Consider the following 14,872-nt stretch of genomic DNA (forward strand, 5'->3'; position numbering starts at 1 on the left):
GGACGTAGGCAACCTCAGGGTGGAGGTGCTGTTCTCTGCCACTCCTCCTACCAGGACCCTCTCTACAGATTCACCCTTTATGGTCTGAGAGGGACCCCTGGACCAGTGGGAGGTCACACAATCTCTGGGATACGAAAACGACGCGACTTCTCTAATAATAAAGGTCATCCTTCTAGCTGTGTGCCTTTCTCCCATCTATGCTGGGTCATCGTGGTCTGCACAGACAACACCACTCAATGTTTGACCTATACTGAGGGGACGGCAAGATGCCCATCCTAGCCTTTGAAATTCTTGTGATCAAAAAAATAAAACTTAGACTTTTCGCACTGTAGTCTGACTTTCATGCGCACCAAAATGTACAGCGATTTAATTTTGGGCAGTTTGCCACCCTCTACTAATAACCCATTCTTTTTGTATGCCTATACTGTGTATCAGACAAGTAACAAATTCCTCTCTGATGTTCAGTGGACAATAAACAGTGCCTGCAATCAAATATACACTCAGAACCAATGCATATCTTTAAGAAGGGGATTTCACCCCCGTGGCGAGATACAGACAGTAACTCGAATTATCCAGGTGGACACTGAAAAGAAATTAACCTCAAGCTTCAGGATGTTCAAGCAGGATGTCAGCATGATCTCTCTAGTCTGCCATAATGTGTGTGTGGAATACCTAGGAAGCTCTGTCACCTTTGACTGCCATTCGGATGTATGTATACTTCCTCCGTTCCATAGGAAAGCATTGATGCCCTGGACTCGCATGGAGAATCAGATTGGTTTCATTCTATGGCTCATAAGCGCAATGTGGTTTTCCATGATTTGATATTGAATTAGTTCATGGTATGACGCCACTGCAATGATACAGCGGGTGTCACTAGACACATAAAATGTAAGTTCATGTTCACTGTGGTTGTATTAGGGAACTAGAACAGCCTGTGGGTAAAATAATAAATGTGGATGGTATGTAATGCAGCTGAAAAGTGTCTGGCCAGGTCTGATGGTTTCCCACCAAAATTGTAGGGCAACTAAAAGTTCAGATTGGCTTACCTGCATCTGTAGAATAGGTCAAGAGTTTGTTATAAATAACGGCGGCTTTACGTAAAGTTTCTGGTTTCTCAGTATCTGGGACAAGGAGTACAAGGATAGGGCTCGGAAGTACTGGTTTTCACCGGGATGTCTCCCCTCTCTTTCTCTTTCTTCCCTGACCTGTTCTCACTGGTTGCTGGTCTCTCGTTCTCATCTGGGATATCTGGTTTCTGTACCTCGGGCGCTCTAGCTCCATGGGAGGCTCTCAATCTGAGGTGCAGGGAATGAGGGGCTTTGGGAGCAGGCATGTTAGGTCCCAAAGTCCGGAATGTGGACTAGGACCGCATGGTAGGACAGGAAGGGGGCCAACTATTCTAATTCCCCACCTACGTTTCCTTTTCTTCTTGCTACCTCCTCACCAGCACATACCGCTTTCCTCTGAACCTCACGTTCCCACAGCCAGAAGTAGCCTCGTTCCTCATGTAACCGTATCCTGGCTTGCCACTTCTGTATCTCTTATCTTAACCCCTGTCTCAAATTCTCGTGTTCTCCTCATTGTTATCCTGCTCTCCACTCATCTGCTTCCTTAATCAGCACCTGATAAGCTCATCACTTTTCTCCAGTTGGTTCTGTTATAACCACTACTCGTTGTATACGTCCTTCCACTCTACTCTCTTCCTTTTCCCATTGCTATATTTCTAAATACACACTATCTCTCCCAGCTTCTTCACCCCTTTGGGCACCTTCTTTGTAAACAATGTTCTCCAGGTCTTTGCACTCTCTCCCACCCTTTTTCGACCCTCTGGGTACCACCTGTCTTATCATTGCCCATCTCCAACTCACAACTGTCTTTTACACCTCATTCACCCCTGACCTAATTAATCTTCTGGGGCTCACTATGCTTCCTCACATCTTTTTCAAACCTCAGAGCTCGATCTCCTGCCCCAATACATCTCCTCCAAATTACAACTATGTCTTGCATCCTCTTCACCTTTAAGGGCACTATCCTCATTCGGGTCATATTTCCTATCGTTGGCCACCACTTCACCCACCTTAGCACAAGTCCCAGTGCCTTTGGCTCCTCAGTTTGGTCTCCTGGGTCTCTCCCTCAGCTCTGAGGCACCAGTGTAGCCCAGCATCTGGACCCCACTTCCTGGACTTTGCTGCCCTTCCAGCTCCTCCTATTCCCTCTTCCAGCCTGCTCCAACCAGGTCCTGTCTCCAGGTTCTACTCCTACTGCTTCCAATCTCAGACTGAGCTCTTGACCTGTTATTGGTTGTAACCCCACCTCCCAGCCTTGGTAATGAGACTCTGCCATGGTAGAACGGATTGAGTTTGGTAGCTGGCTCTGGGCCAGAAGATGGCTTTTAGCCTTGATGTGGCACACCCTGGTCCTGCATTCCTGCCTCTATCGGGGGGTAAGTGAACTGTGTTATGCAGGTTTGGTAAAAAGAACCTGCGAGTCGTAGAACTCAGCCTGGGTGGGTCAGCAGCGGCTGCTAGACTGCAGTTATAAGAAGCCTGCCGGCCATCTTGGAATTTCTAAAAACCTCTCCTGGTCTCTGGTATAGGCACTGGCTAGTATGTTCCGCCATGAAGGATTTCTGCCAGCTCTATGGGACCTTACTAGAAGCCGCAAATGGAACACGCTCTGGGCAGGGAGGTCAGAAGAGATGTAGAATTGTGCGAAGAGGGGGAGAGGACAGGATCCCAAGTGGGCAAAGGAACTCCTAACAAGCCGCAGAGTTAGGACTTTCAGGAGGAAGGAGGAGGGGAAGGGGTGTGACTCTAGATATGATTCGTGGAGAAACTGCTATTATACCAAAAGCTTGTTGAGACCAGGAGGCGTGTCCAGGAGATTCAGCACGAAGGTGGACCGTTACAAGGCACCCAACAACACACAACAAACAATTGAGTAGGAGAAGGGTGCGCTAAACCCACACATCTTGGACTAAGACTGAGAGACAAAGGGTTCAGGACCCCTGTAAACATGCAACCAAAAATGGAGGGAAGACTGCGTCACAACACCACAGACCCCCAATACAGATTGAATACGTGGGTACTCTCTATATATGTGTTTCACGACACATGACACACCTTTCCTTTTATTTGTCTTCCCAATTTGATTTCTTGGTGCCTCGTAAGAATCAAAGCGTTGTCATTATTTCCTGCATCTGACCTGTTTATGCTCTAAAACAATAGGGCTTGGATGCGCCTGTCCTGTCATTTTGTTTGTTCCTCTCGTGTCAATGTGAGCGCCCAGATGCCCGCGCTTTCAGCGCTATAGAAACAAATAAATGAAAAATAAAGTAAATACATAACACAGGTGATATGCAAATGTTTTTCTCTGGGTTTTGCAGTAATAGTCTTTTATACTGTGGGTTGTGTTCTACATCTCCTTCCCACATATCTTCCCCATATCATTTCTTTACCTCGTTGTTCTCTAAAACAATCTTTAAGACACCCTACAAATCTAGTTCAGGATTGAGAGCCAAAAGAAAGGAAAGGTACATCGTAAAATATGAATTATAAGAGCCCTTATAAAAAGCCTTGGTGAGCAGCAAAGAACAGAGTGACTGCCGCACACTCCAACAGTAACACTGCATTCAGTAATAAACCACACACTATATTACATTATAAAGTAACTATACATATAATCCTGGTGCAATTTCTGCTTGAAATTAAAATGATGCAAAACTCCCAGCTCGACAACTTTCATTCCTCTACACAAAAGCTGCTTTCTCTTATAGCCATATCTTCTGTCCATGTCAGTGGAAAGCTGAGACCGGAACTGGGTTTTCAGTTTATCAACAGAAGCACCTTTATTTGGTTGAAATCTCATGGCTCTGACCATGTGGTTTCAACCAATGTAAAACCATTGTAAACAAAACTCTCCTATCCAGGGGAGCAGAGATCTTTCTGGTTATATCCTTTCTCAGTTGTAAGCAAGAGAACATGCTTTCTTATGTTCCAAGAGCATACAGTCGGTCCTCAATACCACCTGGTCCCTGCTAAGATTTATGGGACCCTCTGCCCAAGGGTCGAAGATATGGTGTCCTTCACTATTCTCGCACAATGTAATAGCTTCCACTGACCTCTTTTTTTCAGGTCGCATCGCTGCACCTTGGCTGGCTTAGGGGGACATAGAGGGACTTCTTGAGGTGGTCTGTGCCCGTAGGCCCAACTACTCACCTTTCACCGATGCTAAACTGCTGGTGTCTTTAGGCAATTAAGCTTGGATCATATTGTTTATATAAGTATACCGCTGCACTCATGTACGTGTTGTACTGTAAAATACCATAAAACACCATTTGTTGATATTAGTGTAGTATTTAAAATCACATTTTAAAAGTATGACTTTTTCTGCAGCAGCCTCTCTATATCCCCTGACTACTAACCACCTTTTTCCCCTCAGACGCCTGTTGCCTACTGGCCCTGGAGTACCCAGGTGATATGCATATCCAAAACCAAAAGTTGATGGCTGGAAGGTTTTGAATAAATCATAACCACAGGCACAGCTCTGGGCAACCCTCCAGACCATCATTTTTTCAGTGTGCCAAGCCATAACAGAAGGGCAAAGACCATATGCAAATCAGGCTTGGTCCCACCCCAAAAGAGCAGTCCAGCCCGAACTGCTAGTTCACAAACCAGACATGTTTCGGCCTTGTTTGGCGTAATCAGTGAGGAGAAGCTTGGGTCTCTAGGCCCAGCAGTCACAGGGACCCAAATCTGGGCATACCCTTCCCACTTGGGGTGACTAAAGCAAAACCAAAAGTTGATGGCTGGAACTTTTGAATAAATCATAGCCACCCTCCCTCCCCAGACCATCGTATTTCAGCCTGCCATGACAGAAGGGAAAAGCCCATATGCAAATCATGCTTGGTCCCACCCCAAAAGGGGCAGTCCAGCCCTAACTGCTAGTTTACATCCCGTCTGCACGAGACCACAAGCACCCCCAGACCTGTTTCAGCCTTGTTGGGCATCATCATTGAGGAGTAGCTTGGGTCTCTAGGCCCAGCAGGCTTGTGACTGACGTCTGGGCACCTCCTTTGTTTAACATTAGATATCCAGACCAAGGAGGAGCTGCAGTACAATAGAAGAAGTCTCTGAAAATTGGCTACACGAAAAAGAAGATCAAATTGGACAAGACATTCAGATGAAAAGATGGATAGAACGGACCACACCCTTAGTAGGATCCAGACTGGGAGAGAGAATACTGAAGAAAATTGCAGGGAGCATTGTAGAGTTAGTTTAAAATTGCAGTGCTGCTGCTCAGTGTTTGTAGGTAACTCGGATCATATGTATTGAAGTGTGGGAGAAAGCTTTTTGCAGCAACAGAGTACATATGCAGCTTTTATAAGCAAAGAAGCAAAAAAGGGTTAGTGTGTAAGAAACCGTCACTGAGTATTGCAGATAAATTAAAATATAAAAATGACAACATCACGGTCACGAATTGCAGCAGAGCAGAGTAGTCTCCAAGGGCATAGAGCAGCATGAAGCAGGATCAAGTCAGTAATGGCAAACAAACTGATAGACGACCAGTTGAGAAGGCTGGGACTGGTGCCCAGCGTGTTAGGGCTATGCAAGCTTTTTCTCTTTGCCCCATCACTGCTTGCAGTACGTAGGAGCAGAATAGACCCAACATGGCCTATCGGAGTATCATTTCATGCATACCTTCTGTCCTTGTATACTTTTTAGTTTCACAATTCAAGCTTTTATAGTCAGTGGTGTTTTATTTGAATATGCGTTATGGATATGTTCCCTGCCTTGTAATGGGGCCTGATAAAGGGCAGCTAAGAGGCCAGTTCCCTAATGGTTATATGGAGATCCCCTGATCACCCTCTGCTTTGGGCAGACGAGAGTAATAGGACACGTAGATACAACACTGGCCCAATCAGACTGTACTGCATAATTGCCCATGTATCCCAGTAGCAATCAGTCTCATTGCTGTGCCCCAAATCTCAACTAGTATGGTCCTTTTAAGACAGTCCCGCTCAGGACAAGAAAAGAACATGCCCCCCTTTTTAAGGGAATCTGACATTCAGAACAAACAGTCAGGTTATCATCAGAGGAACTCCAGCGTCCCACTGCAGCACCCACTTGGGCATCAGGATCCTTTTTAATTTTGTAGAGTGATCTGCTCGATTAAACTGAGCAGATGTCGGGAGCAATTCGAAATTTCCCCATGTGGCTTGCTGAGAAAAGTCCTGTATGCATCCTGAACATTAACACCTCGGAGAGCTCGCCGACCAAAAACATGATGATCAGGGTCCCCAGGAGCCCAAAAATCGCTGTGTGTACTGTGACTATTCACTATGTATCCTCACTTCTCCCCAGGTGGGAGCACCTTCCCATGAGGGTAGGGAGGTGAGGCTGCTACCCAATAGTCCCCCTAGGGGCAGTTTAATGTGGGAGTACCTCATGGGGCGGAACTCCTTTCTTGGGGACAATGACGACCACCGAGGGTGCAGTCTAGAAATCACATTAGCCCCAATACATTCCCTAGTCCTACATCCCCCATCAAACTCTTCCTTAGAGAACAAACCCATGTATTATTGTGATAGTGAAGAAACTAACCCGGTAGGAAGGACCAGGACGAGGAAGAACAGCAGAGGCATGAAGGTTACACCATCAAGTACTGCCACAAGGTGGCTCTCCAGAGTCATGAAGAGCGTCCCATGATCATACACTGCAAATTTTGATGATAGGCAGAGGGGGGACCAGCCCTATATAAAGAAAACTGAAAATGGACTCAATGTTATCTTGGAGGAATGAAGAACCCGGGATATTTGAATCCTGTTACCAGGAGAAGCAGGCGGAGCATCAGATGCTGGTGAGACACTAAAAGAGTCAAAAGGGAACCCTGCAGGAGCAGACCCCTCTGCCCGACCTGAAGAGCGGAGGTATGACCCTGTCCAGGTGGACCGACCGGTCCGACAAAGATACTGAGACTGCGAAGGCAGGAGATCTGCGGGAATGCTCTGGAGTCTGTCAGCCATAGGGAAAGGTGCCTGGAAGCTGTAGGGCAGAAAGCCCATCCCCGTAAGAACCATAGCAGTGCTGGATCGCATGTGAAGGTAAAGCAAGGCACAGGAGGCCTGGTGGGGACCTAAGGGACCAGAAAGAGAGGCATCCGAGGAATGCTTCCTGGTCCCAGTGGCGTCCATAAAACCACTGACCACCAGAGAAAGGTCAGGGACCCTAAGAAGCCTAAAGCATACATACAAGGCAAACGTCGTTGCCCTTTGCCCTAGTGGCGTCCTTAAGACCACTGACTACCAGAGAAGGGTCAGAGACCCTAAGAAGTGTGAACTAAACCTACAAGGAGAGCGTCCTTGCTGCAGTGGCGTGCAGAAGCCTCTGTGACCCTCACGAAGGAGTACAGTATACTCTAGGAATTTATCTTCACCCCAGTGACATAACAGGAGTCACTGAACCCATGAGAAGGAGTTGGGACTGTAAAGGGATTAGGAATGAAACTCGGACACAGACGAAAAATGCCTTTGTCCCTGCTCTAAGAGGTATTTTCCCTACCTAAAACAAAACAAATGGGCCGGTCCTTTGTCAGGATGTCTAAAGTAAACTGTCATGTGTCCAAAATACTTTTCTGACCCTCACATTCTAAAAATCAACTATAAGGTGAAAAGGCAAATGTATTTGGCCTTGGAAGGTGTACAAATGTTCAAAAGGGAAAATGCTTAACCCTGACACAAAGGTTCCAGGAGGATAAAGTTTACAATTCCAGAGGGTGGTCCCCTTTCCCCTGGATTTCTCTTCACTCAGCTTTATACTGGTTTCTTAAGTTCCTTTTTAGATCAGATATAATTAAGATACAAAGTAGCTTGGCTGACAGTATGAGTCTTGATATAGACTACCTGGTGTACTCCCCTGCCAGTTTTCTTCTTACTCCTTGATATCTCTCAATCACATTATTGGGTTACATCCTGATGTATCCTTCTCAGGTCTTTCTCATGCAGTACATTTTATAAATTGTCCAATTTTGTTTTTAACCGGTATACTCTTCAGCCAGGATTCTATTCTATGCAAAACACTTCTTTTCATCATATAAAAACATTTATGACTTGCAATACCTGGTATACTCTCCTGCCAGGGCTTTTCTCAAATACATATTTCTGTACCTTGTTATTGCCTGGTATACTCTCCTGCCAGGGCTTTTCTCATGTACATAATTCTGTACCTTGGGAGTGCCTGGTATACTCTCCTGCCAGGACTTTTCTCATATACATATTTCTGTACCTTGAGATTGCCTGTTATACTCTCCTGCCAGGGCTTTTCTCATGTACTTATTTCTGTACCTTGCGAATGCCTATATACTCTCCTGCCAGGTCTTTTCTTATGTGCAAAACTTCCTCTCATACACAAAACACTTGTGACTCGAAATGCCTGGTATACTCTCCTGCCAGGGCTTTCCCATATATGTATTGCGCACACTTGCAGTTCCTTATATTTATTCTGCTCTGTTTCTTTAAGAAATATGGCACTTTTCATTCCTTCTTCTTTACTTCTGTTCACATTCGGTCCTGTTGTCGAAACTGCCCCAGTGTCCCCTCTTACCTCAGGTAGACTCACTGGTTTGCTGTAGTGAGAATTTCTTCTCCTGCAGTGAACCTGCAGTGGCTCATTGGCGTCCCGCTTCCTTCCCTTATGCTTGGCGCCTCTGCTTCATGGGACCTGACCTTCCTGCGTCTCTCGCTTGCCTATTCCACGCTCCCCTGTGCTCCAACAAAGCAGAGGCGGGTCTTCGGTACAGCTGCACGCCAGGAGGCCGTACTCCCTTGCAGCATATCGATCTCTACAGCCTGCCTCCTTCAGTTTCTCCTCTGAGGCGGTTGGCTCCACGGACCTCGCATTCGTCCAGCAATCTCGCGGTCAGCACAGAAAGGACTCAACCTCTCCTGTCAGCTTCTTCGTGTCCGCTGGTTTTGCTGTTTAAATGTCCCGGCAGACCTTATACGCTCACAACTAGAGCGCGACTTACATTTTGAGCCTTCACTGATCTTCATAACTCGGTTCAGGTTGCTTGTGGCAGTACTTTTATCCTTGGAAGAAGGAAAGTCAGTTTGTGATAATTTGCAGACAGTCTACGAAGGTGTTCTCAGTAGTTTTAAATGGCAAGTTTGACTGATATACAGAGTTTGAAGAAGTATTTTCAGTAGTTTTGGAGGGTAAGTTAGGTTTTGTATCACTCAGAGGAAATGGCTACTGGGTTGCTGGGGAGTGATCTTCACTACTCTCCGCCTCTTCCTCATCTCAGTGGCTCGCATATTCTCCTTAATGCGAGTTTGCAGATTAGACACCCCTTTAATGAGAAAAAAGGCTATGTTATTTCCTCCAATGATGCCATTGGGTCTTCCTGAGAGTCACCGCCCCCCAGGTGGGCCTCCTTAATAAAGCTGCCCCCAGGGTCAGGACCAGGTAGCGGCTGCCTTTCCCAGGCCACAAAGGGATGGTGCGGGGCTAGCCCGCGAAAGGAGTGATGACATTGTTGGATTTATCACAGGGCATTGTTAAAATCTAGAAAGAATGCCCAAACAAAAGGCCATGAGTGAGTGACAAACGGAGGGTACATCTTCTGTACCAAGAAAAGGGAGTCATTCCCCCTGGTGCCAAGTTTTTGGAAAACCTTCACAAAAGCCAGAAGCAGGGAGTCATTCTCACGGGAAAGATAAAATCAAGTTCACTAAAAGCCAAGTCACGAGAATTCCAGGGGAAGGGAGTTAATCCCTTGGTGCAGTTCTGTTCAAGAAAAGTCCACGCCAGACGGAGAAGGAAGTCATTCTCTTGTCCCAAGAGGACTTTTATCTACGTCAGGGGAAGGGAGCCATTCCCCCAGACCTACTTCTGACAAGAGAACTATATTGGACCTCCATCACCCAAATAGGAGGAAGGAGTCATACCTCTGAGCTATCTTAAGTTGTAGAGTGTAAGGGATAGAAGTAGGGTGTTGACACAGGATGGTACAGTTTAATCTTTTGGACTGGGATTCTGATAGCCCCTTTAGTTTATGGTAGGCAGGGAAAACCCCTCTTGGAGATGGGGATAGATAGGTTTATTCAAACACTAAATAACTCTTTGCCATCCAATATGACACCTCCTTGTCAATCTCCATCTTCTGCACCCTTACAGTACACTTTTGCAACTCCCATGGAATATTAAAATGTTGAAATGCCATACCAGAACACGCACATCTAAGCAGAGGATATTAACATTAGATATTTGCCATTCAACATGGTGGACCAGTCCTTTAAAGGGTTGATCCAATCTCAGGTCCCTGTAGTAAGCCCAGGTGAGACATTTACAGGCAACCAATCACAGGCCTCTACTAATTCTCAAGCACAGGTGTAGAATGTCACCTAGAGGCCAGCCCAGGGTGGGGGGGGATCACCCTACTGTAGTAACTCCAAGCTCCAGTTAGTCAGTTAGTGTAGTTGAGAGGAAGCCACAGGAGAAATATTGGTGACGTTTGGAGAGAGGGCATGGGAAGGAGAGGCAGATGGTTGGAAGGGAAAGAGGGAGGAAGACATGGAAGAAAGGGAGTAAGGAGAAGGGATGACAACATCAGAAAGCTGAAATTAGGGAGTAGAGAGGAGGACCTGGAAATATCAGAAAGGGATGGAAAGAGGGTTTAAGGGTGCACATGGCAACATTGGAAAGAAGGGGAAGGAGGCAGGGAGGAGTGGCAACGTTATAAGACAGTAGAAGGAGGGATTAAGGAAGAGAAGCAGCCACATCAGGATACCGCAGAAGGAGGGATTCAGGAGGAAAATTGACAACATCAGAAGGCGGTGGAAGGTGGGATCAGAGGGGTGCACAGTCAATATCAAAGAAGGGGGAAACAAGGAGCTAAGGAAGAAAGCAGGAAACTGCAGGAGCTGGTGAACAAGACTTGTCAAGAGGGGGTTGGGGAAATCCAGGCCGGGCTTGTGAAAGCAAGTAGAATAGGAGAAGGTGAACTTCGGGAGGAGGTTTGTGAACAGCTGAATAAATTGAAGAAAAGAAAAGGAGGAGGTGAAAAAGCATTACGCGAAGTGTGGTGAAGACCAGGCAAGGCGAAAAACAGGAAAGTCCATAGAGATGTGGAGGATGTGGGAACAAGAAGCTGTAGGCCAACTGAGAGGGGAGCACAAGTGGGCAGACTGTCTTGCCCCAACGAGTTAAGGGGCCTTCTTAGTGTCACTAAGACATGGAAGGATAGGCCAGGCTCCTGATCTCTACATCCAGTTTCAGAGAAAATTGTCCCAGTTTTCTGGGGATTCGAATACAACACTCTACCAACTGCAAGCAATTAGCACACGTGCCAGAACAGAAGAATGGCTGAAGGTTCGGGATACCCCCCATCCCAAGAGACTGGTAGAGAAAGTACTAAAGGTGCAGGAAATCGCTTTAGCCCAAGAGAGTGAAGGAGAACAGAGGGTTCCCTCATGTCCAAGATTAACAAAGACAGTGACGCGGAAAGGGAACCTGGATGTTGAAGACCAGGGGAAATGGGAAGCATGGGGAACCATGAAGCCCAAACTAAGTAGGCTGAGCATGCCTTTGAACAGGGGAAAAAAGTGTTGGTTATTCCGTTACAGCCACTTTTCCCACACTGCCAAACTACAAGTATGCCAGTGGGGTGGCCTGATTTACCTCCAGCCAAGAGATGGAGGTAAGCCAGGCACCCCACTGGCAATAAACAGCTGGTATTATCGGTGCAGGTATTACCGATGCAGGTATTACCGGTGCCGGTAATACTGGCAGTCCCCCATTCAGTCCTATGGGACTCCATGAAATGAGGCTTTTCCTACTGTTACTGGCACTAGAAATCTGCCAGTAATTCTGGCAGATCAGGTGCCGGTAAATGTAATTCTGTTTGGTGGTATCCAGCAAGATGAGGCCCACTGATTGTATCCTAGAGAGTTAAAAAGCACTTTTTAAATAGTTTTTTAATTGAGTCGAAATAAGCATCTGGTCTGTTTTCAAATGATGTATGTATGACGTGCATGCGTCAATGCAAAATATTAAGCAGTGCTGTCCTTGTTTCCCTGGGCATGTGGCTAAGCCTGTGTAATGGTCTGATTTGGCACTTCTCCATTGAATTTCCATTGTGTTTTTGTCCGAAGAAGTGGGTTATTGTCTGAAATAGCTAACGGTTGTTTGTCATGTACCTGAATGCAGACACAAAGCTTTTCGAGAATTCATGACATTATGATGAGTGATTCTGTGTCATTTTTGTTTGCTTTGGAATTTACTTCCACAGAGCACAAGTCCTGGATGTCGCCCGAGGCCTTGAAGTTTTCGTTTACCGCAAAGTCTGATATTTGGTCCCTTGGTTGCATTCTTTTGGAGATGCTGTCCTGCCCCGAGATGAGTGTAAGTCAAGGGGAAGTCTCTGGACTTTCCCTATGCAAACACACCATGCTACTCTATGTACCTGTTGGCCGTAACCCATTATCTTAAAAGGTGAGTGAGGCACATTTATGGGATGTTAGTCTGTTGGGTGAACCTCATTCTTGCTTCTTCATCGTGGGATCGGCATTGATATTCATAAACACAGATTATTAACGCTCATATGTGGGATCCCGGAACACTTTTTTAATAAGAGGAACAATCCTCTTTTAAAAACAATTAATATAATAGTTTCATAATTAAAATTAATAATTGCATTTTCCATGGCTTTGTTTTTTAAAAAATGTTGCTTCAGAAAATCACAATAGTGACCCCCACTGTAGAGGTTCCTATATAGGATGCTTTACAAAGAGGAAAACAAGGTAAATTACACATAGGACAAAAGGACACTTGTACTTTGAGGCAGCAGGGAGTTATTGCATCCTTTCATACACTGTACTAGCAGTTGAAGCCAATTCTTCATTTTTTCTGATGCTGTTACAAGGATCTGGGAACACCTTTTTCTACATCCTTGGAGTATAAACATGTCTTACATCATTTTAAAAGACTTGTTTTGCTTTAGTTTTATCTTTCTCACAAATTCCATTCTCCTCTGGGTTTATTTTTTGTGGAGTTAAGATTATTTACCTATTGTTCCTCCACAACCTGTCCTCCTTTAGGAATGAAGATGCTGATGTGTTGTGCATTTCTTTTTTTCTGTGATGGTCAAATTATCCAAGAGTTCCCCATTAAATATCATACTGAGGTTTTAAAGATAGGAAAGTGATTAGGCTCAGGGCACACTTGCAAAAACTCATGTGTGATTCAGAGCCTTCAGTTAACAGGTCTACTCTCTCCAACACACTATATTGGAGGCAGGGATCACAAATTCAAGTTGCAAGCTACTAGCAAGCCATCAAAAAGTCACTCGCCGCCTCAATTTTATACGTACACAGAGCACACCATTTCGTAATCGTCAAGAGTCAAATATCACTAGCCAATGGCTAGTGGTGAATGCACATTTTTCACCCTGTTAGAGGGCTCAGAGTCCTCTGCCCCCACAGGAGTCTGCCCTGACATTCCCCGGAGATCCATAGGAGTACCACTGCTGGTACCACAAGCACTGCTCGAAGTCAAAGGACTGGATATCGGAGGCCACACTGGCAACCTGCTTGTGGTCATTGGAGGTCTGAATGTTGAACCCGTCACCGTTGATGACCTCCATAACATTTTCGACATCGAGACGCATAACAGCCCACTTAACATCGTGGATCATGTCGTCAAGTTCTTCGAAAACACATCTACAAGGTATCATGATCCAACACAATCGGTCCAAGAACCCTGTGCTAAGACCCAAGAAACCTCCACTAGGAGTTAATAGCCTTCTACTCCTAAACAGACTCCAATGACTGAGATACTGCAACTTCATCTGATTGGTCTGATTACTCACTAAGATTTTCTGACACCACCCTTCCAAATCTCCTCGATGGGTGACATTCTGATCATTCCAAAGTCCAGAAAAGAGTTACCCTAAAACTGAACATTGCAACTTAGTTTTTGGGGCATAAGATATTGATTTATTTTTTCATTTGACCAGCGTAACGAACATACTCTGCATCTAGTTCTTTAGGACAAGGTTTACTTGTACCAAAGATGGAACATTTTTGCTCCTGCTCAAGTGGTCCACATAAAAGTTGGGACAAAAAGTACACAGCTTTAAACTATGATCTACTCAGATTCCACCACCAGGCTCTCTGATGGTCTCCATAATCAAAAAGAAGTCTACCTTATAAATATCTCCCTCATCATCAGCAACTCTGACAAGGGGAGTAGGAGGATGGATCCACAGAAATAAGGTTTGCATCGTTGCAATAACAACAATCCGAGCTACAAGATCTCTGGCTTTTTTAGACAAATTCCTGTGAGATTCAATAGGAAGAATGGTGGAGTTTCTTCCATCTAACAAGCAACAAGACCTGCATTAAATTGCCAAAGATGACAGCATTGTAGCTAACCAAGTGATTAGCACAGCTAAGAATGTGGCAGAAGTATTTACCGGCAAATACTGCCATTATTTGTCCTTGAGGCATTCAGCTCGGGTGAAGTTGGCTGTCTGAAAATCTATTCTTGGCACAAAAGCCTTGGCCTGCCTTTTTGTGGCCTCTCTTGGAGCCCACATGTAGCAAGTCCAGCAAAACGAAGTCAGAGAATCTTAAATCTGTAGGATGAGCGGCAAAAAGAAGAATGTCAGACAATTTCACAGCTACTGGGCATGGAAGCTGTATCGATTTAACAAATCTTTTGGTCTGCGATGTGGAAATGGCTTTGGTATTTTAAATATTTTTAGATTTTTTTTCCAAAGCAAAAGTTACTTTTCTCCAGCATGGGGTCTGGCATGGATTCACATGCTCATGAATATTCCCTGTCGTCAGGCTGGGAATCCTCGGTAAAGAAAAAAC

General features: G+C 45.4%; 1 protein-coding gene across 1 annotated transcript in view; it reads left to right on the top strand.

Annotated features, from left to right (window-relative positions):
- The window catches only part of STKLD1 (serine/threonine kinase like domain containing 1), a 595,840-nt gene that overhangs the window by 191,855 nt on the left and 389,113 nt on the right, over positions 1–14,872 (top strand). Inside the window, exon 8 of the mRNA XM_069609351.1 lies at positions 12,286–12,398. Coding sequence (XP_069465452.1) covers positions 12,286–12,398 — 113 coding nt within the window. The remainder of the gene's footprint in view (positions 1–12,285; positions 12,399–14,872) is intronic.

Source organism: Ambystoma mexicanum, chromosome 8, assembly GCF_040938575.1.
Source record: "Ambystoma mexicanum isolate Mex_15411 chromosome 8, UKY_AmexF1_1, whole genome shotgun sequence".
In the NCBI taxonomy this organism is placed as follows: Eukaryota; Metazoa; Chordata; class Amphibia; order Caudata; family Ambystomatidae; genus Ambystoma; species Ambystoma mexicanum.